Raw genomic sequence first — 27285 nt, forward strand, 5'->3', positions numbered from 1 at the left:
TCATACAGGATGAAAGTACAACGAGATCCCTCACACTGTTTTTTTTTTTTATTCATTCTGGAAATCACAGAAATTACTTTCCTTTGATTTCATTCTGAAGTTTGTAGTATTCCTACTCATTCAACACACAGCCTCTCTGCTGGAACCATACCACTCCTAAGAGACAGAGACCATTGTAGTCACTTGGTGGAAGGTGCCAAAGGAGGGGAGTCTCACCAGGGTAGGCAGGGGCCTCGGATCTGTAACTGTGAGATGGAATGATAAATTAAATATTACAAATATTTTCCGAATGGTGACAGTAAATACATCAATCAATGCATTACCTTTTACAAACATGAAAAATCACAGTGAGTTTCCTGTGTTTCCTCTCTCACTGCGATTATCAGGTTTGTAAAATGGATAAGTTGATGTAATGAATGGATCATCAAATGGATATATATGGATAGAAATGTACCAAAATCGTACCAAAGTTATTCTTCATTAAAGTCAGTCCTCAAATTAGGTTGAAAATATGTGTTTTAGATTCTGAATGCATTTTCAGCATTTTAAATCATTTTCTGGACATTGAAATCAAGTGAATAAAAGTTTAAAATATGTATTTTCATCAGAATAATTGTTGGTTCTGGATAACCACTGTTTATACATAATGTACATACAATGGAAATTCTGTTTATTTGTTTAAAAAAATGTATTCTCTGACCAAATGTAAAAGTAATTAGAGCAAATCCAAGTATAGTACAGAACATTACAATTTAACTTCATGGGGCTATCCCAAATTTGCCCCCACCTTGTGGACGTTAGCTAAGCATTCAACTCTCTTTTTGGTCTACCTTCTTCCAAAGCTGTAAAAAATCTATTTAAATAGTACAATGATTGCCCACACGACTCAGTTCTTATTTCTTCACTTTGATTTGTGGGATTTCAGTTGCCCCGGTCCCACAAAAGCCGTTTGAGGAGATCCCATGTCTCATGGATGCCGATGGAAGAGAGGGAATGTGCTGTGTTGCCATTTGCCATTTTTCTGGATGACTCTGCACATCCTAAGGTATGGTAGAATACAGTACATAATATATTATAGTCTGAGATACTAAGTTTGCAAGCTAGCCAGCGATATGATTTGGTAAAAATGTGATATTTAGGCCAGTTGGGACTATATTGACATTTGAATCAAGGTAAGTACAGATTTAATCTGAAAAATCCCCCAAAAAACAGCCTGTCTGAATATACGAACCAGAAGACACCACACTCTGTGCTAAGTGGGAACCAACAAAGCCCTTGCTACTAAAGTACATCTAGACTACTAAGGCAGAGAGAGATGTGGGTCTGACAATCAGTCATTCATGTCCCTGCCATGTGGTGAAACACCTATCCTTTTGGATTATTCAATGCAAACACAGTGACATGCAAAAAAAAAATGTTGAAATTTCGAGCAGTGTACTTCCCTCCCTGAGTATTGTTTGCACTTGCCTGGGTAAAAACGTATCTGGCTCAGGTTGTGTGTAACAGGCTGGGAGGCTGATCGACATTTCATCACTCTAACTGGTGAATATAATTTGCCTGTAATAGCGCCACTGTAAATTCAAAATGAATATTCTTGCATACTTGATTGTTTGCAACCTGTGTAATATGTGCTGGTAGTGTACACATTTCCGATTGATTTAAAGGCATTTAAGACGTAGATCAATTATACCATGTGTTCATTGATCAATAGCGATCATTTTGTTTTAGGTACTAATCTGAAATTCTGTTCTTTAGTGGCATATTGGGAAAACTATTCTCTAATAGCAGTAGGTATTGGTTCCTGAGGCAATCTGGTTCCTTGTTAGGAGAGGGACCTGTGTACAAACATTCATGATTTTAGGTCAACTGGGGAAAGGGCATCATGCAAAATTAGCAAATTTCAATAGTTTGTAATAGCGCCACTATCAGGCCAAGCAACGAATAAAAAAAAGTCACATCTCTTTGGCAACACACTGCATTCACCCAATTTCCGTCAGATTCGGGCCAGCAGTGTCTGAGATATTGCGTGACAAATTTACACGCGGACATACAGAGGCTCTCCACAGTCCCCTCCCTGAATTTCAACGTGGGGGACAACAAAGAATCCATATGAACACGGAGTGTTTAGCAGAACCTCCCAGAACTGGAGCTACGCACATTCTTTCAATTAAGAAAAAGTCCAAATATTTATAATCAGAACATTTCCTCTCCTCATTGGAGCCTGTGTCTCTGTGTGTGTGTGTGTGTGTGTGTGTGTGCGCGTGTGACGTGGGGGCTTTGGCAACCGTGCTTGTGTGTCCTGCTGACTCATTCAGAGTTCAAATCGATTCCCTGTGTTCCTGTCTCTCTTCCCACCTTCCCATCTCTGAAAATAAAAAGTAACATTAACCCCAACAGAAGAGCGAAGCCATCTTAGACAAAAATAAATCAGTCTTTGAATAGAGAAAAAAATACTCTGGAGGTTTATAAATTCACAATAAAGTAACAAACGCTCTTTCTTTCATTCCCTCCCCATCCCTGTCTTTAGCTGAGTGTTAACACTTGGCTCCCAGGGTCAGCCCTCTCACCCTCTGTCCTCACCGAGAGACGGATGAGGGAGTGGCGTCTGACCATTGAAGACTATATGCTTAATCGACAAACACGCCCCTCATGTACTTCCTACATTAAACACCCACTTAACACCTCTCTGCCATCCTGTGTTATGATGTGATACAAACGTGTATTCAGTACATCTCCTTGTAGGATAATTCTCGTATTGTCTTTAAATGAAAGGACGCCAATCAGACTCCTGCAAGCCGCCAGTGAGATGTGCAGTCTGTTGGAGAGGTCAGCGGGACACTAGGGCAGACAGCACAGACCGTTTCTCAGTCAAACCAACCCTCCCCCAGACACACAGACAAGCAGGCATGCACACGGGCGCACACTCACCATGACAAATAGCCTGTGACGTGCCTCCGCTAACCAGGCACGGAAAGGCAGCTTCGGCTCATTCTCTCGACTGCTGAACAGGGGGAGTTTAACAGGGCTTCAGAGTGAACAGGGTTTAGCCCGGGTTTTGGAGTGGACAAGCGTAAGCCTGGATTTAGAGTGGACAGTTTAGCATGTGTTTAGTGGGTAGAGTTAAACCTGGCTTTAGGGTAAACAGGGTTTAGCATGTGTTTAGCGGATAGAGTTAACCCTGGCTTTAGGGTAAACAGGGTTTAGCATGTGTTTAGCATGTGTTTAGCGGATAGAGTTAACCCTGGCTTTAGGGTAAACAGGGTTTAGCATGTGTTTAGTGGATAGAGTTAACCCTGGCTTTAGGGTAAACAGGGTTTAGCATGTGTTTAGTGGATAGAGTTAACCCTGGCTTTAGGGTAAACAGGGTTTAGCATGTGTTTTGTGGATAGAGTTAACCCTGGCTTTAGGGCAAACAGGGTTTAGCCTGGATTTAGAGTGGACAGTTTAGCTGTGTTTAGAGGGGACTACTTAGCTTGGCTTTAGACTGGACAAGCCTTAACAGTAAACTGCAATTCCAAAAGGCAAGAATCTGCATAACTGTTTTGCTCAGGGAATCTCAGCAATGTTCCCCGCACAACTGGCAAGGATGGCACTGTATGACAATCTCACTATCAATCTGACATTACCCTGGTCATTTGATAAGAAGAGTAGTCGTGCACTGACAGAGTCTTCTTCCTCTACAGTTGGCAGCTCCAAAAGCTAGCCAATCACAGATCCTGGTTTAATTCACCTTGGCAGATGGCCAACTGTATCACTTCCAGCATCTAAATGGATTGGGCCAGACTTCATGCACACATTGGAAGCAAGGCCGGGGGAACAAACACTTCAATCTGTGGAGTTTGTTTCGGTGATGTGACTAAACACACACACACACACACGTACCCAGGGCCAGAGGGAATGCCTTCTAATTACATTTGATTATTCATTCATTGCCAGGGGAAGTGACAAAGGACACATAACAAGGAGAGCTCGGAGGGCAGAGGTCAGGAGACGACTTGACCAGGCGTGTGTGTGCATGTGTTTGTCTATCTGCACGCAAGCATGTGTTGTGTTTTGGTAAACACAAACAATGTAATACCACTGGGAGAAGAAAAACTGGTTATTCTTCATGCACCTAATAATGTGATTGAAAATCAACCAACAAACAAAAAAAAAATGTAATGGTACTTCTATACAACTCAATAGCAGCTAGAAAGATATATGTTGTAAGTGTCATTGGAAAGACAGGTTCTGAAACCTGTTCATATGTTCCTATTGTCTTGGAGGAGGGATGAAGAGTTCAGCTGTGTCCCAAATGAAAGCCTACTCCCAATCAAAGTGCATTACTTTTGACCAGAAACCAATAGGCTCTTGTTCGAAAGAAGTGCACTGCATAGAGAAAACGACGCCATTTGGGATGTAGTAGATAGGGCATGAGCTGCTTTTCCGAAGGAAAATATGATGAGAGATCATTCCCCTGGATGTAAAACTGACTGCTCCAGACTCTGAGTTATTCTGAAGAGGTCTTCTGGGCTTTAGAGCTAAGCGAAGGAGGAGAGAAATCCGTATTAATGTAATAAACTTACACCATCCCTGTTTGTTCAGATGGTTTTCCTTGTGTTTCAGAGAGAGATCAAATAAGCAAATCAATTACAAATTGACCATAAATGTTACTGATGTGGCTCTCGTTCTCTGGCTTCTAAAATAACTCATGTCAATGACTCCACTGGGTCTCTGGACAAATATAACCGCGCGTGTGTGCGCCCATGTGTGTTTGACGGCAGCCAGCAAAGGCCAACTGATCCCTGTGCTCCAGGCTAAAACCTAAATCCATCTGAGGTCCAGACCCTCTCAATCTACACCAGACACACAGGCAATCTCAATCTACACCAGATTTACAAACCTTCAGGACTCTAGTGTATACATCAGGCAGTCTTACAGTATATACGTTCGGTCCATATCTTTACAACCTTCAAAGACCCCTTCAATCAACCCCAGACTGGGCCAGAATTAGATACATCGCTACGCAAAACAGTAGTGTACGATGTTGAATTTGCACGCGCACACACGTTTGTATGGCTATCCTCATGGGGACCAGAAAATAGAAATTGCATGCTCCCTTGCCCTAATCTTAACTCTAAACCTTACCCTGACCTAACCTCAAGAAAGTAACATTTAAACACTAAACATTACCTAGATGTAATGTCTAACCTTGACCAACAATGCCGTGACCTTAAAGAAACCCCAGTTCTAACTCTAAAATGAATTGCAAGTTCCACCCTGAGCTGGAAATTGACTTTTATCAAATTCTTTCTGGTTTTACCACACACACACACACACACAACACCCATGCACGCACGCACACACACACATTCTGATAAAGGTGGGCAGGAGAGATGGAACACAACAAGTGTTCACGCTCAAAGGGCCGACAAACTGGATCAGCTCAGGGCTCGAGTCTTTTGAGCAGAAACCCAGGCACACAAATGAAGTTCTCAAGCCCGTCATTTAACAGTGTTTACTCCAATGATGTTGAGACTTTATTTCAATTAGCAAGGAGGTCCGGAGGTGGAGCAGCTGTGACCAAAGGCATGATTGGCTGTGTAAATATGCAGGAGGCTACGTAGTGCCAGCACACACACACACCACTACCTCAGCCACACAGACTCTACTGCCTCATCTACCGCCTCATCTACCGTCACACTCCGACGGTCCATCTGCCATACCACGTTCTACAAATATGTAAAACAGTCTTAATGCTCGTACTGATATTTTCAAGAGGCCCTACACGGAATAATTTTTTGTACAATTATTTGAATCAAAACATTCAGACATGCAATGCACACCTAAGACACACCCTGGCTGCAGAGGTGGTAAAACACACACGAATTAAGAAAGGCCTAATTTGAGAAAATAAACTAGGTAAATGCTGTAACTGTAAATTATTTGAAGTGCTGCTGATCTCAGAAGGCCAACGCCTGTCTGAAGGGGGAAAATAAATAATAAAATGAGCCAGGAGTATTTGAATAAGTAGTGCGCACAGGACGGTTCACGTGTTCACTCCACTACAAACACGTTCCCCCAGGTTAAAATCAGCCAAAGCGTAACTCGTTATTGGTCTACTTAAACAGAAGTGTACCTCAATGGGAGGCAAAGGCCAGTCAGTTGGACATGATGAGGTCAAAGGAAGGCCAGTAGGTAAAACACTGCACTTTGGTTCATCCTTCCGGGAAAATATCTCCTTGCAGCAACGGAGATCCTGCTAACAAGGTCCGCTCAGCCTTGGATATTCCTCCAGAGCTGGACTGTGCCGACGCCCCCAAACACAATCAGCCCAACATTTAGGTTTCATCGTGACCCAGAAAGGCAACATTGGGCGCAGCCCTTACCAAAGCTATGTCGTTGCCGCCAGCGAAGTATGAAAACAGTATGTATGACCCTTCAGTTGACATGGAGTTCATGTCTGAGATCCTTAAACGCCACAGTGATCCCTGAATGATCTCCCCTTGAGTTTAGTCCTATAGAAATGCATGTGGACGATTCGCAGGCTAACAGTCAAAGAAAAATGCGCAGAGAAAAAGAAAACACGGGAGACACCAAGTTAAGTAGTCATTTTTATATATGTATATATTCATATATTACACATTTAATGCAGGCACATTGAGTTTGGATCAAGTGAAGAATAGAAGAAAAAAAGTGGCTGAGATATTTGTAAAAATTTACATTTAACAAGGAATTACACATTTTTCTTTTTAACTCTCATTTTGACATACAACACAGACATACATACTATACAAACAAAACAATAATCACATAATGACACGATGACGAGAAAAGAAAATCACGGGGTGTTTTAGTAGACAGCAAGAACCAGCTCGCTAAATATACTTTGCATATATATTCTCTGTGGGGTTTCTCTGAACAAAGCAGGAGATTTGAGAGCCTGTGCTGTTTTGACTAACATGTACAGGAGAACGCCAATAAAAAAAGGCCAGCTTTTGATATGTTGTTCCCCTCTATGAATGCACCCGATATGCTACTTTTGCGTTGCACGGTAACAAGTTAGTAGATATCAAGAGGCCGCAGACTGGACAGTAGCCTGTTTGCTCACTCCAAAACAACTTTGCAGTCAGCTGTTTCCAGTGTCATTTCTGACTTTTTCCTTTACTCTTCTTTTCTATTGATGTGGTAGTGTTATTTGGCATGCAATCAGATTTTGATTGACTTGCTTTCATTTATTTTTACCCCTCAGACAAATTAAGTTAGTATCTGTTTCTAAAATGCTACTGAAGGAAGAGTCTTACTGTATCTGTATCTTACTGCAAATCTTATCCTTAAAAACATACACACAAATTAAAAATGACCATTGATTTAAACAGTGATGATTCAGAGTAATCAATCCATGCTCTACAAAAAGTATATTGGGACATAACTGAACTGCATACAAAAAGAAAATCATATTTTATACATTATAACTTTACTCTGAAAATGCATCTCAATCAACTTTGACAATAGTCACTTCTCATGGTTATAAAGACTGTGGCCACACAAACTAAGTGTTTTGTTGTAGTTGCAATGACTCAAACACGAAATAAGGATGAATCATACATTAACTAGAAAGGCACCTTGGTTTTGCACCAGGCTTGGTCTAACCAGATTAACCATATCCACAGTGTCTCTGAAACGACTCTGGTGTTCTACAGGGGATTAGGTTTTCTGATGCAGGCCTTGGGGTTCCATTTCAGAATGTTAACAGTACCGAACACCAGGATCCTACAAGTATACTGTGGACGGATGGCCACATGGCAACAGAAGAAATCTGGCATTAAACTACTATGCCTGGAGGGGATTTAAAAACCAAAAACACAGTCCAGAATCACAGTGCCACTAACGCGTCCACTAATAATGCTTGTAGTGACAACATGTTACTGATGTACCTGTGTGTCAATACCTAAGTGGACGGAAAAAGGCATACAGAAAACATCTGGGATTGAAAGATTTAACTGTTACGTAAAATGTGTGCCTCTTATGTAGCCCTCCAATGTTATATAAGGCAGGAATGAATCACTCAGTATGACATCACGTCAGCACCAATAACCTGTGCATCTCAATCTCCCTACAGGCAGGCATGGCCATAACGCAGCAACAAGAGAGGATCGAATTTCTGCTATCAGCAGATGACAAGACACACGGGTGTCTAAAACGTATTTGGCCTGAATATAATTAAGATACCAGGCTAGCAGGCAGTCCGGGGCTCTCAGATAGAAGGCTCTCTCTGACCACTGACAGAAAATACCCCAGATAGAAAAGACTTCAAAAGATGACGTCCTAGCAGAGACAGAACTGAGACAGTGTGTCCACTGGATCAGTGGTTTCAGGAAGACAGATGCCTTTGGGATGACTAGTGTAGAGACTGGAGGCATTTTCCCTTCAACATCCGTTCAACAAGTTACTGGCACAAGATTGGTGCTTTTTTTTCTTTTTGTTAGCTGTGCTTTTTTTAACATACAAAAAGGCATAGAGAAAAGAGGCACGTTTTTCAATTCATCCACAGTAAGAAAGAGGCACTGAGGTCACTGAAGTACTGTTTGTTTGTTTTTGCTTCTAAATGAGAACATTTAAAACTGACTGTTTATCCTTACCAGTCATTGCAAGAGAACCGATTAAGCATGAGAACATTTGAGAGAATCAGTTCAGTTTAAGACAACTTATACCTTCATTTCTTCATTGCACATAATTGAAATAAAAAGAAAGCAGAAAAAAAAATTTAAATGTTGACTAATTCATGGAGAGAATTAGGGAGGAAAGTGGGACCTCCCCATCCTCCTCCGCCTCCCATCTTTTCTTGTCTCACTGTATTATCCAGAATCTTTGTTAAAGACCTTCAGTGGAATACACAACACACACATTTACAAAGGAAAGGAGAAAAAAAAAAACACAAATGAATGGCCGGAAACATTGTTAGTGCAGATTTTTTTCCTTTTTTGGGATTTTTTCTTTTTTGAGATATATATATATATATATATATATATATATATTCATACATTGTTGTCTATACATAACAAAACACTATTGTTCTGACTTTATAAAAGTCTGAATTTAGCAGAAAGTATATATCTATACATTTACATTTCCTGACAGCCCAAACTTGGATTTATTTAAATTTTTTAAACAGTGTTCAATACTCAGTGCTGCTTTACTGCAGTAAGAAGCTCTCTTTCCTCATCCCCAGATGAGGAGCCCTGGGACATAACTCAAACATGTTTCCTAAAACGTCTGGCTGCGCCACAAAAACCGGTTGCATCTACCATAAATAGGTCCAAAAAAAAAAAAAAAAAAAAGACTAAAATATTGAAAAGAAACTTTCAGTACAGCCGTTGAGTGTGATGGTCCAGGGAGGTCTACTCAACACTCTGCCATGTAACGACCTAGAAGAACAACAGAAACAAACACACACCACGTCATCCACAAAGGACCGACGGAAAAAAGTCAAGACACAAAACGCTGAATCAACATAGACATGTAATGGAGCTCATGTAAAGGAGCTCCCCATCTGCGGTTACCGCCACCTCGCCACACGAGAACAGACCACGCTGGTCCCGTGGCGCTCGTATGTGTGTTCCGCACCACCCCCCACCAGGTGTCACATTCAGTGTCTGGGTTCCGGTCCGACACGTACCTGTTGCAAACCTCTTCTTGTTGAGGGAGAGCCTGTATCCAGTCCCCAGCAGGTCCATGTCCACGCCGGACAGCGTGCTCCCCTCGCTCACAAACTGCACCGCTAGGGTGGAGGGGGAGGACGGCCCATCGGACAGCTCAAACTTAGCCCTCAGAGAGCCGGAGCCTTCATTATCAGACCTCTCAGAGATATCGCTGAGCTTCCAGAGGGTCTTATTCAGCTCCGAGTTCCTTGTGGAAAGCATGAAAGGAGACCAGTGAATATGTAGCTTATACGGGCAGTCAACCACTTCAACCCACTTTCGGAGACATGAGGCGGCTTTGATACATAAGACACAGGACACATTCACTGCTTGTGATCGTGCTACACGACATCAACCACGCTGCTGCTGTCAACGCTGTGCTGTCTTAACTGTTGTGGTTTGTATTTGTAGAAAAGAAAAGAACATGAGCAATCAATCAAAAGACCAATACGGCAAAAGTCCTGCAAGGCACATGTTCTCTGGTCGTTTCTCTCACCAGACAGCTGTGGGCAGGGACTGCATGTTGGTGACCCCTCCGTCCACAGGCACCAGGACCTGTACGTTGGACAGAGGCCCAGGGCAGAGCATGGACTCTGGGTTGTAACGATAGTCTAGCCTCAGGTCAGTGGTAGATGGGGTACACTTCCAGTACACTGCTAAGTTCAGAGGCGTTGACTGGATCCCATTAGAGGACACCTAGACCAACAGAGGGACCAGCATGAGGTCAAAGGGTAAAGGGGCAAAGATCAAGTGATTGGACAGACATTTTGACAGCAGAAAAACAATGACTACAATTTAAGAAATAAAGACCAGGTCAAACACACATACAATGGAAAAAAAAAAAACATGCTATAAACTTCTTTATTAGTCTGGGACTAACCCGGCACGTGGTCCAGTCTGGGACTAACCCGGCACGTGGTCCAGTCTGGGACTAACCCGGTATGTGGTCCAGTCTGGGACTAACCCGGTATGTGGTCCAGTCTGGGACTAACCCGGTATGTGGTCCAGTCTGGGACTAACCCGGCATGTGGTCCAGTCTGGGACTAACCCGGCATGTGGTCCAGTCTGGGACTAACCCGGTACGTGGTCCAGTCTGGGACTAACCCGGTATGTGGTCCAGTCTGGGACTAACCCGGCATGTGGTCCAGTCTGGGACTAACCCGGCATGTGGTCCAGTCTGGGACTAACCCGGTATGTGGTCCAGTCTGGGACTAACCCGGCATGTGGTCCAGTCTGGGACTAACCCGGTATGTGGTCCAGTCTGGGACTAACCCGGTATGTGGTCCAGTCTGGGACTAACCCGGTATGTGGTCCAGTCTGGGACTAACCCGGCATGTGGTCCAGTCTGGGACTAACCTGGTATGTGGTCCAGTCTGGGACTAACCCGGCATGTGGTCCAGTTTGGGACTAACCCGGCATGTGGTCCAGTCTGGGACTAACCTGGTATTTGAGAATGTCCACATTGTAATAGGATGCGGCAGGGTTTTGCTCAGACGCTTTCCTGAGGTAGGATGTGAGGGCTTGCATGTTGAACCAAAAGTCCTTGGAGTTAGCGTCACTTTGTGAGGGATCACTGAATAACACACAGACAGACGTGAGCAACCACACACTGAGACAGGAGAAAACTAAATCAGACCCACAGCCCTGAATTGCTACGCTAAGCGGCTGTGTGTAGAGCTCCAATACCTTGGAAAGAATTAGCCTTTTATTGCCACCCAGCTATTAAATCATGAAATCCATTTGATTCAATTAGCCAGGCCTCTGGCTTACCCAGAGGAATCAGACTGAGAAGAAAGAAAAGACCCAATCCTCCTTTTCAGGACGAAATGAAAAGACACTAACTCAGGTGACTGTCTCAAGCTTTTACTTTGATGATTCACTGGTTATGAGATACATAGCGACAAGGCCAAGGAAAATAACATGATGTTTCCATTTACAGGGGAATGTGTGTGTTTGTATAATAAGGCGAGAGCTCGTAGAAGGTTGATGCAACGCTCTTTCAGACAAGGCCTGTTGGAAACCTCATGCCAGAGGAGGAATGCTGGAAAATGATGGCTTTATGACGGATGCTAATTCAATTTCATCACCCTCTAATCCCTCCCCAATGCATTCTCCTCAACAACTCCCCACTAACCAGCACCGCAATAACAGTAACTAGAGATCAATCAGGATATTCAAACTGCTTACGTGAATAAAACATTATGTGAAGGTTTTCATTACTGCGCTGACCTGAACAGCAAAGTCTGGTTCGGGAGGACCTGCTCCAGCTTGGAGGTGTTCTTCAGTTTGAAGGTGAGCACGGCAGGGGAGGGGTTACTGGTGAACACCTTGATGATACCCATTGGGAAAGACAGAGTCATGTCCCCCGTGATCTTCACTATGCACCTGAGGAGACCAGAGAAGACACCACATAAAGGGTTACTCTGGTGATCTTCACCGTCCACCTGAGGAGACCAGAGAAGAAACTATATAAAGGGTTACTCTGGTGATCTTCACCGTCCACCTGAGGAGACCAGAGAAGACACCACATAAAGGGTTACTCTGGTGATCTTCACCGTCCACCTGAGGAGACCAGAGAAGACACCACATAAAGGGTTATTCCTGTGATCTTCACCATCCACCTGAGGAGACCAGAGAAGACACCACATAAAGGGTTATTCCTGTGATCTTCACCGTCCACCTGAGGAGACCAGAGAAGACACCACATAAAGGGTTATTCCTGTGATCTTCACCGTCCACCTGAGGAGACCAGAGAAGACACCACATAAAGGGTTATTCCTGTGATCTTCACCGTCCACCTGAGGAGACCAGAGAAGACACCACATAAAGGGTTATTCCTGTGATCTTCACCGTCCACCTGAGGAGACCAGAGAAGACACCACATAAAGGGTTATTCCTGTGATCTTCACCGTCCACCTGAGGAAACCAGAGAAGACACCACATAAAGGGTTATTCCTGTGATCTTCACCGTCCACCTGAGGAGACCAGAGAAGACACCACATAAAGGGTTATTCCTGTGATCTTCACCGTCCACCTGAGGAGACCAGAGAAGACACCACATAAAGGGTTATTCCTGTGATCTTCACCGTCCACCTGAGGAGACCAGAGAAGACACCACATAAAGGGTTATTCCTGTGATCTTCACCGTCCACCTGAGGAGACCAGAGAAGACACCACATAAAGGGTTATTCCTGTGATCTTCACCGTCCACCTGAGGAGACCACGATGCACCAACCAAGTTATAGTCTGAGGCAATTCACTGTTTAACTCGGAATGTAACTCAGTCCAAGAGTAAATTGGAGCCAGTCCAACTCAGTCCAAATCTAAACAAGTCCCAGTGCTGCAGTAGGGTCCACGTGCCATCCCGACCCTGCCCTGCGTCCACTACATTGCTTATGAAATGTTCCATTCGCTAATCCCTGAAAAAATAAGCCTTTTGCACAGCAGCAATTTAACAGCAGTTAACCAATAAAAGGCTGTATGTTTTCTCTGCCCCAGTCTATAATCTGGTCCGTGTGGGTTATACACTCTGAAAGAATGGTGTCGGCCTAACCCAAAACTAAAACACTCCACACACACACACACACACACACACAGAGAGACAGACACATGGCAAAGCCAAAATGCTCATCACGGCGGTGTGAGATGAGTGCGAAATGGCCATGGAATTTTGGACGGCGGTAATTGGTCAGCCAAACGACAGTGGTTCAAACAACACTGAGGACCAGAGCTGATACTCCAACTGGTACGTGTGTCCTTTCCTCAGTCAGCTTCCATAAAGACTGAAGGTTTTATGGGGCCTCAGGGTTGGGAGGCCAGCCCAAGTGAAATACAGAGCAGAGTTTAACCTGTGTGTGCAATCATTACATTCTGTCTAACATTATGTGTATGGACCAGAGGAACAGAAGTATGTGCCAATGGCTCTTTATGGTTTGAGTGTGTATGTGTGTGTGTGTGTGTGTGTGTGTGTGTGGCAACATACATTGTGTCCATTTATATTTAGATGTAGATTTTGTCACAGAGATCCCCTTAAATGACTATTCTAACTCCTAATCAGATGTGTTGTGTGTGCATATTGCGTTAGACCCAGGCTGGGCTCGCTCTCTGAGCTGGACGTCATGTGAGACTCACTTAGTGGGATCAGCTCCTTTGAAGTAGGCATTAACCGACTCTGTGAAGGCCACAGCAATGGGCAAGGCATCCTGGGAAGACAGGGTCACTGGGCTAGGGCCGCGAGACGTCCCTGAGAGAGAAAGAGAGAGTGGTACATTAAAATGTACTCTTATGGAAAACAGACCAATGATGATTCAGTCCAGTGTAATGTCTACGGGGTTACTTTACAATCACACCTGTCAAGGAATTAACTGTTCCAGATTTGAATAAAAGATGAGTATTATTGTCAGCTTATCATTATTACACTTAGTTAATGTTTAGGGAGTCTTTGAATAAGAACTGCAATACATTCCAACATTCCAAACCTGTTAATTGTTAATTAACCAAACAGAACCTTTTCGAAAGGCTTCATTATGTTGATTATATGGACGTCGACAATGAGGAGAAAAAGTGTATGCTGACAGACAGATTCGTTAAGCAGTGATACATTCTTCATGAACAAGCACAACGGCGAACGCGCAGCAATCTCAGAGATCGTTGTTAGGGTGTCAACCATAAAGAGGCGTGTCTACTGTGGTTGACCACACCCCCTACCTGCAGGAGTTTCACAGCGCTTTTCAAAGGTGGGCAGCTTCCCAATGAAAACCTCATCCTCTTTAATGGGTCGATCAAAAAACAGAAAGAAATAAACAAGACAGAAACAAAACCAACAAGGCAGAAAGCATTGACATTTGGTGGGATTGATGGCAATGGCAGATCAGATGGTACAACCAACACACTAGGGTATAGATGTGACCAGTGGAGTGAGTTCTCAATTGGTGAGAAACACTGAAGGAAAAAGAGTGAAGTAGAAAACCCAGTGACGGCAAACTGTGGACAGAAAAGGAGAGAAGAAAAGAGGAGACTCACTTTGGCTGAGGAGGAACAGAGGAGAGGGAGAAAGGAGGAACTCTGGTTCTGGAGAGGAGAGAGAAGGGCGGAACGTACGGTCTGGTCCTGTGAGGAAAGGAGGAGTGAGGGAAGAAAGAAGCCCCAAAAGACAAGAAGGTGCAGTGAGAGTGGAGGACAAGACAAAAAAGAGATAGAAGTAGAGAAGTACAGCACAACCCGGTTTCCAAAAAAAGTTGGGTTGGTGCATAAAATGCATTGATGTGTAAATCATTTAAACCCTATATTTACTTGTAAGTAGTACAAAGGCAACATATCAAATGTGGATACTGAAACATTTTGTTTCTTGAAAATGTGCCCACTGAATTTGATGCTAGCAACACGTTTGGAAAACAGGGTTGTATATACCTAAGGGAGAAGACAGGGGTAAATACAGTGTAAGGGAGAAGACAGGGGTAAATACAGTGTAAGGGAGAAGACAGGGGTAAATACAGTGTAAGGGAGAAGACAGGGGTAAATACAGTGTAAGGGAGAAGACAGGGGCAAATACAGTGTAAGGGAGAAGACAGGGGTAAATACAGTGTAAGGGAGAAGACAGGGGCAAATACAGTGTAAGGGAGAAGACAGGGGTAAATACAGTGTAAGGGAGAAGACAGGGGTAAATACAGTGTAAGGGAGAAGACAGGGGTAAATACAGTGTAAGGGAGAAGACAGGGGTAAATACAGTGTAAGGGAGAAGACAGGGGTAAATACAGTGTAAGGGAGAAGACAGGGGTAAATATAGTATAAGGGAGAAGACAGGGGTAAATACAGTATAGGGGAGAAGACAGGGGTAAATACAGTATAGGGGAGAACAGCAGAAAGAGCAGAGGAGGAGGAGGTAAGAGGGGTGAGCTGTGGGATTAATACTTACCTACGGTGGGTGTGTTGGAGGCACTGAGGGAGGCACTGGAGGACAGGGAGGAGGAGCTCTCCGCCCGGGCCAGAGGAGCTGCTGGAGGAGGACTGGCGTTGGAAAGAGTCTTAGGCGGGCTGAACGGCCGTACCTGGTTGGTGAGCACATACCCAGACATCAACCAATGGTGACAGTTACAATGACTGAACCACAAACAGGGAAAACAACAGACACATGTAGTCCATCACGATTCGTCAATGGTGAATGGGACTTGCCAATAGAGAATGTGATTCGTCAATAGAGAATGTGATTCGTCAATAGAGCGTGCCAACAGCCAATACAGTATGCGATTGATCAGTAATCAACAGAAAATATGATTTCTCAATATAGAATGGTTTCCTCAATCCCAAGTCTAATGCAGACAGTGACAGCGTCACCTAAGTGATGACACTGGAGAGTCATTGCAGTGGACTATGTGTATCATGATTTTGACTGATTCATACGGGCATGCAGATGTACACTGCACAGGTACTCACAATCTCATTGATTCCTGTCAGTTTTCCTGTGGGTAGTTTGGGTCTGGAGGAGGGTCGTGGAGGAGGAACCAGGCCTCCAGTTAGAGGGGTAGTTGGTCTGGCCAGAGGAGGCACTATGGGGTGACAGGGAGATGGAGGTAGAAGTTCAACAAAAGACAGCCATGGAGGGGAGCTACAGAAAGAACCCGCGGAGGGGAGCTACAGGAAGAACCCGCGGAGGGGAGCTACAGGAAGAACCCGCGGAGGGGAGCTACAGGAAGAACCCGCGAAGGGGAGCTACAGGAAGAACCCGCGGAGGGGAGCTACAGGAAGAACCCGCGGAGGGGAGCTACAGGAAGAACCCGCGGAGGGGAGCTACAGGAAGAACCCGCGAAGGGGAGCTACAGGAATCCTTGTTAGGTTCAGATAACCCTCATGCTGCACTGTATTTTAGATACTTTTGAGGCAATTCAACTTCAGTGAAATATGAATTTCTTACACATTATGCGTTACTCAAAGGCAAAACCATGCTTCAACACAGACATCAAGACATGCAAAAAAAATCTAAAATCATAAATACCACAAAAAGGATTTAAGAAAAAGTTACTTCAACAAATTTCAAAGGCAGACAGGCATATGCCGCTCAAAACATACACAAAACATACAGAAAATAATAAAAAATTTCTTGAAATAAGAAATTAAAAATAAAAAGGTGTACATTTCCAACTGAAAATAACATTAGTAAAAAAAAAAAATACAAAAAAAAGAATAAAAGGTCAAACCAAAGCAAAACTTAAAATAAAAAATGAAAATAGCATATCCACTGATGCCATGCTAGGCGTTACCGTTGTGCGTTTGGCTAGCTGCAGCAAAGACCTCCGAGACACAGGAGGTGCTGTCCTCAAAGACACCAACCGCACTGCTCAGAGCCAGCTGCCTATAGGGGTCAGCGGGGTCATCAGAGAAGAATCGGATGGAGCGTCCAGGCTGGGGTCTGCCAGTTGGAGGGTTCGACTTGGTCCGGTCCCGGTTGACTGGACCCAAAGCCGTACTGCAGCTTTGCTGGCGCTGGACTGGCACAAAGTCATCATTGAAAGCAATCCACTGGCTCTGGGACCAGGAGAAGGCTGACTCCTCCTGAGGCCGCCGGCCTGGGGCTGGGACGGCTGAAACCTGACCACCCGGTTCCAGGGGCTCATCCTGCGGAGTGATGGGGGCACTGCGAGCCCGGGCCGGGATGGGCTTTAAGGCCTGGAAGGGGTCATCTGCTGAGCCCCATGGAGAGGACGTGGGGGAAGGAGGCAGAGGGGAAACTGCTCCTTTGCCCTGCAGCAGGCTGTCGGCCAGGGGGGGAGAGGAGAGGTCTGGCTGGAGCACCACCTCAGCTAGGGGAGGCGTGGGTTGAGGGGTCCAGAGTGATAAAGATATTCCACAGAATTAAGAGGGAGGAAGCATACCAGCTAATGTTTACAAAGATACAAATGCACCTGTACATTCTGTCAAATGCTTATATACGGAAAGGCACAGAACATACACAAGGTTGAAAATAAAAAGGAAAATAATAATGTTGGATAATACTGAACAGACATACACTGCAGTACTGACACATGCACAGGTCTTTCCAAAGAACAAGACTTGGGGGATCCCAGTGCAAATATCTTCATACCAAAAACTGTTTCCACCCATCCCTGTTATGACACCAGATGTAGGCTTTGTTCCCTGCCAGCGTCAATCATATGACATCTCTGTGAAACATTAGGCAACGTGATGTTTAGGCTATGATGGAAGAGAAGACCAGGGATGTTTAAATGCCAAGTGGTAATAAACAGTGTTAGAGGATAACCACTGGTTGAGAGTTTGTTAGCTACTCTACCTGCTAACACTCATCAGGGACTAACAGCATGCAGACACACGGAGATCAGCGGGGCTTAAATCCAGGAAACTAATAACCAATCTATGAAATAATTCACTTAAAACACTGGATTGGAGCACTGGAGAAAAACAATGAACACCACACAAAAACACAATAGACACATTGCAGGTCCATCATACAACCATGTTTAACCTAAACGGGGCCCGTGGTGTCGGAATTGTTACGTGTGACTAGCCTACACAGGCAGGGATAGGGATCTATCTGTCCTTCATTTCACGGTAGTTGACAAAAAGCAATGAAATCAAACGTGTTATGCAGTTAGTAAACAACTATATTCGGACAACTATTCAGTACTGTGCAAATGCAGAGCTAACACTGGTCTGCACGGGGGCAGCTGAGGCAAACAATTTACCTGGCGTCCCTAAGACAGGGGACCAGTTATCATGTAGAGGAGACAGAGGGACGGAGAGGAAAAGAGAGTCGATCTCTGAGGAGGTGGAGGCAGCGAGGAAGGAGGAATGTGGGGCAACACACCAAAAAAGAAAAACAACAAATTAACCAAACTCAGACTCAAAAGGAAAGTAAATAGAACAAAATGTTAAAGAACAAACTAAACAGAGAAAGGTCATAAATAATCAAATCAAAGTATGACCTAAAAATATCTTTCAGGGTTTGCCAAATAAGAAACTTCAAAACAGATGAGTGTTTGCAGTTGTTTTGGGGTTGGGTGAAGGTGCCACCAGCGTATTAAGGCCTGCTAATGCTTATATTGGACGCTGAGAGCTTCAACAGGTCTTTAAAGGACTTAAGTCATCGCAGCGTCTTAACCAGGGTATTTTGGCTTTTAAGCTGAGACCTTTGGCATTAACGAGACAGTGTTTGACAACATATGTGCAAGTGGTCTTTATAGCCCGCCCTTTGACCCAAACTAGGTGCCAATTAACTGTGGATTACAATTAGCCTAGGTAATGGGTCAGTGGTAATACCCCACCATTTAGATACACACCAACAAAACACACACACACACCACTGGTTTTGTAAGCCCAGTGCTCTACCATCTGAGCTCCACAGGACCCCTTTAAACAGCATGGTTGGAAAAGGGCCCATATATGAGCTGTTCCCTGTCAGCTGTTGTTTACAGAGCATGTGACTAATAACATCTGACTCGAATAGGCAATTAAAAACACAACAGAAGAAACATAAAAAGGAGGTTTCATACAAACAATAAAAACGACGAAACACAAAGAAAACATTCTGTCACCCGGCGACAGACACACAGGGTTTTAGTTGGTGGGCTGGGTGGAGACCAGAGAGTTCCCTGTCAAGATCCATAGCACGACTACAACTAGAGACCTTTCTAGACGCCTGCCTGTATCAGAACAGTGGCGGTCTTGGATTAGACTGAAAGCCATCCAAATACAACCATCATGGCCGGCACTGAACGAGCCCGGTCACCCACAGGAACCCGGTGAAACTCCACTCCTATAACCCTGCTTGGAGGGCTCCGGTGGGCGGGGATTACCTGTGGAGGAGGACACTGAGGAGGAGGAGGTGCCTCTCAGACTGGGGCCGAATGGATCCAGAGAAAGGAGATCATTATTGAGAGCAGGTCTACTGCTGTGACAAAGAGAACAAAAAAAAGAACAAAAAAAAGCGTGAGCGAGAGAGACGCATCTACCAAGACCGGTCCTGATGCCAAATTAGATCTTTTGAGGAAGAGGGGTTTTGAATCTTGTACTCACTCGTTGAGAGATGTTGGCATCCTGGGCTTTCCCAACTCATCGCCTGGGTGAAGACAGAATACACAAGGTCACACAGCTGTAGGGGAAAGCCCTGTCCCAGACACACACTAACACACAGCATGGATAACCCTGTCCCAGACACACACTAACACACAGCATGGATAACCCTGTCCCAGACACACACTAACACACAGCAGGGATAACCCTGTCCCAGACACACACTAACACACAGCAGGGATAACCCTGTCCCAGACACACACTAACACACAGCAGGGATAACCCTGTCCCAGACACACACTAACACACAGCAGGGATAACCCTGTCCCAGACACACACTAACACACAGCAGGGATAACCCTGTCCCAGACACACACTAACACACAGCAGGGAAAGCCCTGTCCCAGACACACACTAACACACAGCAGGGAAAACCCTGTCCCAGACACACACTAACACACAGCAGGGATAACCCTGTCCCAGACACACACTAACACACAGCAGGGATAACCCTGTCCCAGACACACACTAACACACAGCAGGGAAAACCCTGTCCCAGACACACACTAACACACAGCAGGGAAAGCCCTGTCCCAGACACACACTAACACACAGCAGGGAAAACCCTGTCCCAGACACACACTAACACACAGCAGGGATAACCCTGTCCCAGACACACACTAACACACAGCAGGGATAACCCTGTCCCAGACACACACTAACACACAGCAGGGATAACCCTGTCCCAGACACACACTAACACAAAGCAGGGAAAACCCTGTCCCAGACACACACTAACACACAGCAGGGATAACCCTGTCCCAGACACACACTAACACACAGCAGGGATAACCCTGTCCCAGACACACACTAACACACAGCAGGGATAACCCTGTCCCAGACACACACTAACACACAGCAGGGAAAACCCTGTCCCAGACACACACTAACACACAGCAGGGATAACCCTGTCCCAGACACACACTAACACACAGCAGGGATAACCCTGTCCCAGACACACACTAACACACAGCAGGGATAACCCTGTCCCAGACACACACTAACACACAGCAGGGATAACCCTGTCCCAGACACACACTAACACACAGCAGGGATAACCCTGTCCCAGACACACACTAACACACAGCAGGGATAACCCTGTCCCAGACACACACTAACACACAGCAGGGATAACCCTGTCCCAGACACACACTAACACAATGCAGAATAAATGGTATACATGTTTTTGGGGCCAGTGGTCAAGATGACAGAAGGAGGCCGTTCTTGTGTTGGGAAGCAGAGGGCTGCTGGTTTGAACCCTGAGTGGAACAGTTGAGCCGAGGTACTCACTAAGAGTTCCATCCTTCACACTGGGCTTGAAGCACTAATGTATTAGCTAGCAATGTTGGTTTGTTCAAGCTTAAGCTGCAGAGCACAATGTAAGCCTTGGTACTGGGTGGTCCGCTAGCACATGGTGGGTGGAGTGGTATACAGGGTGGGTGTAGTAGTGGGGGCCAGACTAACGATACACAGACATCCTACTCAGCAGACATGTTAAGGGAATTCGCAGGGTTGTCGTCGTGCTAAAAGGTGAATCTAGGCCACAGCCAGAGGTCCTGTGTGCTCTGGATCAGGTTTCCTTTAAGGACCTCTGTATTTTGCCCCCTTCATTCTTCCCTCAATCCTGACCAGTCTCTCAGTCCCTACCGCCGAGAAGCATCCCCATAGCATGATGCTCCCAACATCATGCTTCACTGTAGGAATGGCATTACGCAGGTAATGAGCGGTACATTGTTTTCGCCTGACCTGCATTAGAATCTAATCATTTGATTTGCATCTTTTCAGACCAAAGAAAGTTTTTCCTCAAGCTCTCAGAGTGCTTCAGGGGGCGTGTCATGTGCCTTTTACTCAGGACCTTAAAGGCCTGGTTGATGGAGTGCTGCAGAGATGGTTTGTGGCTCTGGAAGGTTCTTATCAATTCTTACATACATGAGATACTAAATTTCTTCTATTTTACATAAATTGGTCAAAATGTAGAAAAACATGTTTTTGCTTGGTCATTATCGTGTATTGTAAGATTGATTACATATTTTTTAGATTTAAACAATTATAAATAAGTGATAGATAAATCTTAAAACCTTAAAAAATGCTGTTTAATAGAAATATGTTTATCTTAATGTCTTATTTGCTAATTCCACTACTTCATAATAATGTGTAATATTTAGGATTTACGTGACTGGCTGCATTCCTCCATGGATAATTCATTTGTCCAAGCATGAATTTGTATAAGTTAACATTTTACAAAATGCAGGAGGAAAGATACAGTATAATTTCACATTCAAAATAAAAGCAAACAATTAAGCAATTAATCTTACTCTTAGTTATGACGGCAACCAGGATTCATCTCTCAAATACACACATATTAAACCAGCTATGTTTACTTTTGTGGGGGATAGGTTGGTTTTGGCAAGGTTACTAGAATTTTTTGAAGGAAAAAAAAAGTCTTCCAAAATAACCTGAGCCAAGAAAAATGTTGTTGAAAAGTCAAAATAGTAGCCCCCTTCGATACACAGCCATCCAACAGAAAGATAAACAGGAGGACAGAGAAAGGAAGGTCAAGGGTCACACCAAAATACTCACTGGATTGGTTCCTTCGCATCTGACCCTGAGAATATAAACACATTAATTAGTTGCAGATAGGATAAGATACACACATTGTGTGTTAGATTTCCTGTAAAAAACATATTTTTTAAATAACACAGGGTCATGTTTATGACCCTCTTTCACACAATCTCTTACATACCAATTATTTAAAGGGATACTCCCCTTTGTACATCAGTAGGTAGCTCGACAAATGGAAAAGGGGAGGGTTTACCCCTACCCCTTTCAGATCACACAACCACCCACCCAACTGCCACACCCACCCAACTGCCACACCCACCCAACTGCCACACCCACCCAACCACCACCACCACCACTTCAACCCGCATTTTCTACCAAAATCAACTCCCTTGAAACCTGAACGTCGGGGGAAAATGACATGGGAAGTAGATAGGTAAGTAAAATGTGCTTGTCACTACATAGATGTATTTATTACATGATATGTGGAACAGTATTATTAACCATTCCCCATGGAAAAGCGTCTTTTTTCACGTCCGTGTTAAGGAGACAGTAAATCACAGGATTAAGCTTTTCAGACACACATACCAGACATTAAACCTAGGGTGAAGGATTCAGCTGCATGGAGCAGACAAGACAAAGTATCTAACCCTACCCTGCCATCAATCAGCTACGACAGAGAGAGAGAGAGAGAGAGAGAAAGAGCAAGAGAGAAAGAGCAAATAAGACAGAAAGGGGGAGAGAGAGAGAGAGCGAGCAAAGGAGAGAGCTCAACACCTCTAGTGTGGCTCGACTACGTGGGACATAAATCAGTTTCTCCACAGCGACCAAGAGATCTGCATTTAATTCTGTGTGACCCGATGGAAACTAAGACCATCAATTTCTATAAAGTATGAATTCACCCAGTGAAAACGGCTTGGAAGGGAAGGGAGGAGGGAAATCAGAAGAGGAACTGTAGGATTTGGAGGTCGTGGCTGAAGTGTCACACAACCGTAGTGCTGGGAGGTCAGCGTTGAGTCCCACAGGCACAACGCAGCAAATGGGTTCAATAACGTTTGTGACCGGCCACACGGCCTACAGACCCCCACGCACGGCCTACAGACCCCCACGCACGGCCTACAGACCCCCACGCACGGCCTACAGAACAGACCCCCACGCACGGCCTACAGAACAGACCACCACGCACGGCCTACAGAACAGACCTCTACACAGGGCCTACAGAACAGAACTCCACACAGGGCCTACAGAACTCCACACAGGGCCTACAGAACTCCACACAGGGCCTACAGAACTCCACACAGGGCCTACAGAACTCCACACAGGGCCTACAGAACTCCACACAGGGCCTACAGAACTCCACACAGGGCCAACAGAACTCCACACAGGGCCAACAGAACTCCACACACGGCCAACAGAACTCCACACACGGCCAACAGAACTCCACACACGGCCAACAGAACTCCACACACGGCCAACAGAACTCCACACACGGCCAACAGAACTCCACACACGGCCAACAGAACTCCACACACGGCCAACAGAACTCCACACACGGCCAACAGAACTCCACACACGGCCTACAGAACTCCACACACGGCAAACAGAACTCCACCCAGCCAACAGGACTTTGACGCAAAGACATTAACACACAGACCCTTTCAGACCGCTACAGTGTATACACACACACACACACACACACCCACACACCCTTTCTTCTGGTTTCCGTGGCTGTTTAGGTATGGCACAGAAGGAGGAAGATCAACAGCAACAAAGGAGTCGAGAAATGCAAAGTGTCTTCAATAATTCACAGCAGAAGACAGTGTTAGTCATCACCCAGATTTTTTTAAACTTGGGACCATTTAGCAAAGAACATTTCTGTCAACATTAAAGTGGAAAAAAAATACTTGACAGATTAGAGGGCGAGAGAGATTCAATTAAAACACGAAAGGAATATTCTGGTATTTAGGTGAATGTCAAAGTAGGAAAAAAAGGCAAATAGTAGGTCGCTATTTTTTGTCTTTGGACTGAGAAAATAAATCCAACCACTGAGCAAAAACCTATTTATATGGAACCAAGTCATAAGTTCAGGCCTTGAATAGGGCCCTAGAATGTTTTTCCCCAAGATACTCCTTAAAGCTTAGACATATTAAATAAACTCTCGATAAACTTAGGAATTCTCACCAACATTAATTCAATTTAAAACCGACAGTAATCTGAATCATTCAAACATATGAGAAAGAAAAGCTTTTACACACAGTCCAAGGTTTTTGGCCACTGACCTCCATACAATGCATTTAAATAATCACATAAAAGGTATGTACAAACCGAGCAAAAATTACCATAATAATGCAAGAAAACAAACGTATAAAAAGAGAGTAGCTGTCCGAAAGAGAGTGGGGGGCAGGGGGTGTGAATGAGAAAAGGATAGAAAGATTCCGTGACTGTTGTTTAGTGAGCAGTACAAATCCTCTCCTCTCACCCATGCACCAACACACACACACACATTCTTTAAAGATTAATGGCAGAAGCTATTTCCTACCTATGCAGGGAGGCAGGGAGAGAGTAGTGGAAGAGCAGTGGAAGAGCAGCGAGAGATGGAGAAGGGAGTACAGAAAAAGAGAGTGTAGAGGAAGTAGAGAGGAACAGAGAGAGAACAGAGACCATAGAGGTGGAGAGTGAGTTGTAGAGTGGCAATGTAAACGCATGTTTCCCATGCCAATGAAGCCATAAAAACTAACTGAGAGAGGGAGTGAGAGAGCAGCTCAGAGATTGAGATCAAATCTGTGGTATTTAAAGTCTGGGGGTCGTGACCCCTAGTAGGGACAAAACAATCCCCAAAAACAACATTTGAACACTGCATATTTATTCTAGGGAATATACCCACATTTTTATCAATGGAATATACCCACATTTCATCTTTAAGAGATGAAATCTAAGTATAGCTTAAAAGTTGTTTTGGAAATCGAATTGTAATGGTTCAAAGGTTGTTCTACTAGATTCCTGGGGAATGAGAACCCCCCCTCCCCCCCAGAATCCAAGCCAAAAAAACTGAGATAGTTTGAATGCCACTGGATGAGATGGCTAGTCAATCAGTAAAGGTTTACAGGTCAAGACCAGACAGAAGAGTCAAAGGTCAGGGTCTGCTCTGCATCACATCCCATTATGAGGTGTGTGTCAACTACCAGTACAGAAGTGACTTAACCATAATAAAGAAAATATCAACAGACTGTTGAGTCTCTATGGAGGTTACATTGTTTTTATACAACCCTCAGAACTGGACTGTCGGAATGTGCTCAGTGACTAAGTAGCTGAGAAAACTGTCCAACCAGGGACAAGAACGGAATAAGACGGGAAAGATACTCAATCATGTTTGATACTGTCTCCTGCAGGGCAGCCCAACCCTGTCCCTGGAGAGCTACAGTCTTGTCCAACCCTCATTTAGCACACCTCATCAAATAATTAGGTGAATGAGAAGCTGGATCGGGTTGGTCACAACAGGGTTTGGAGAGAAAAGTCGATCTCCAGGGTTTGGAGTGAAAAGTCGATCTCCAGGAACAAGGTTGAACAGCACTGTCTAGGGCTTCTGGCACAAGGAAAGCCTTTTGAAGTACCCATTTCCAGATCTCGGTTGAAAAACAATGTACCGTTGCCCCCTAGTGGAACAGAGGAGATGGAGCAGGCTGACACTGACAGATTAGAGAGAGACTAACATGCAGACAGACACAGAGAGAGACTAAACTAGTGGTCTACTGCCAGGTAAAGTATTTTTATAGAACTTTTCTAAACCATGGGCCTTTAGGGAATTTTAAATCTGAATGTTGTCCTACGTAACTGCATTACATGTACAGCTGGGGCCAGGATGATATCAGTGATCTAACCACATGTTGTATCAACAGAGCCGGAAGATGCAGGATAACGGATTCATGCGTTTACATGTGCTCATCTACAGTATGTGTCGTTTCCATCGCGAACAGAACGGTGGAGTGACAGATTTGGGGGGAAATGAAGCTGCCGGGATTTGACGTACTGAGGTTGGCGGCGACAGGCTGATGTTTCCGATGGAGGCCTTGAGTTGGTCGATGGAGGCTCGTGTCTGGTGGGTCCCGTTATTGGGCGCCACCGGCTTGATCTCCACGCGGAACTTCCTGGGTTCATCGTCATCCTCCGAGTCACTTGACGAATAGAATGAGTTCTCTTTGGCATGTGGAACACACAGGTTAAGGAAACTGAACATATTACAACGCCCAGATTAATAGCCATACAGTAAAAACACGAAACCAACTAAGATAATCGCAATGACAAACAACTTATTAAATATATATCAGCATTAGGTTAGCAGATGAAGGAATGATAAGATTTGGAAAGGTTTTAAACAGCATGAATATTGAGAGAGGATATCGTTTTCAATGCGGTCTTCTGGTCTGATACAGAAGCCATCTTCATCAACTGTGGGGACATTCTGGAACACACACAATGACAGAAGTAAAGCATGGATGTTGTAAAACACACTACTCATAGAACAAAAGAATTTCCCAGAGGTAAAGAGAGAGAGAGAGAGAGCAGGACGGAGAGAGAGTAGGTCTAGGACTCACAGCATTCTGGAAGTCTATGGAGCCATAGTACCCAGGGGGGGCTCCATTGGCATTGTTCTACAGCCCACAGCAGAGGGGGAGAGATGAGAGAGACAGAGAGGAGAGGATGGAGAGGAGAGACAGAAAGAGAAAAGTGGAGAGAAAGGGGGAGAGAGAAAAAGGGGGAGAGACGGGAGAGCGGTGGAGAGCTTAGATCACATACCGTTCCACAGAAAAACACTTCACAACTTCTACATTTTCTTGAAAAGAATAATTATTACTCATTCATAATAATATTACTAAATCAATGATGACTCGTGTCAGAATATTCAACAAACATGATTCACATATCAGGGCGTTAAATTACTATGATTCAATGCAATTTGAAAGCA

General features: G+C 44.5%; 1 protein-coding gene across 13 annotated transcripts in view; it reads right to left on the reverse strand.

The window, feature by feature from the left end:
- Positions 1–8482: 8482 nt before the first annotated feature.
- The window catches only part of fcho2 (FCH and mu domain containing endocytic adaptor 2), a 58996-nt gene continuing 40193 nt past the window's right edge, over positions 8483–27285 (reverse strand). For 2 of the 13 annotated variants that reach the window (XM_029125001.2, XM_034296931.1), the window contains exons 12-29: positions 26915–26971; positions 26721–26781; positions 26350–26525; positions 22344–22368; positions 19707–19749; positions 19487–19581; positions 18377–18451; positions 16937–17476; positions 16113–16225; positions 15595–15727; positions 14703–14789; positions 14388–14447; positions 13812–13923; positions 11910–12065; positions 11121–11253; positions 10177–10376; positions 9659–9888; positions 8483–9407 (exon numbers count right to left, since the gene is read on the reverse strand). In XM_029125001.2, coding sequence (XP_028980834.2) covers positions 9385–9407; positions 9659–9888; positions 10177–10376; positions 11121–11253; positions 11910–12065; positions 13812–13923; positions 14388–14447; positions 14703–14789; positions 15595–15727; positions 16113–16225; positions 16937–17476; positions 18377–18451; positions 19487–19581; positions 19707–19749; positions 22344–22368; positions 26350–26525; positions 26721–26781; positions 26915–26971 — 2319 coding nt within the window. In that variant the 3' untranslated portion in view covers positions 8483–9384. The other 11 variants (XM_029125002.2, XM_029125003.2, XM_029125005.2 and 8 more) reach the window with 11 other exon arrangements.

This window comes from Esox lucius, chromosome 14, assembly GCF_011004845.1.
Source record: "Esox lucius isolate fEsoLuc1 chromosome 14, fEsoLuc1.pri, whole genome shotgun sequence".
NCBI lineage: Eukaryota > Metazoa > Chordata > Actinopteri > Esociformes > Esocidae > Esox > Esox lucius.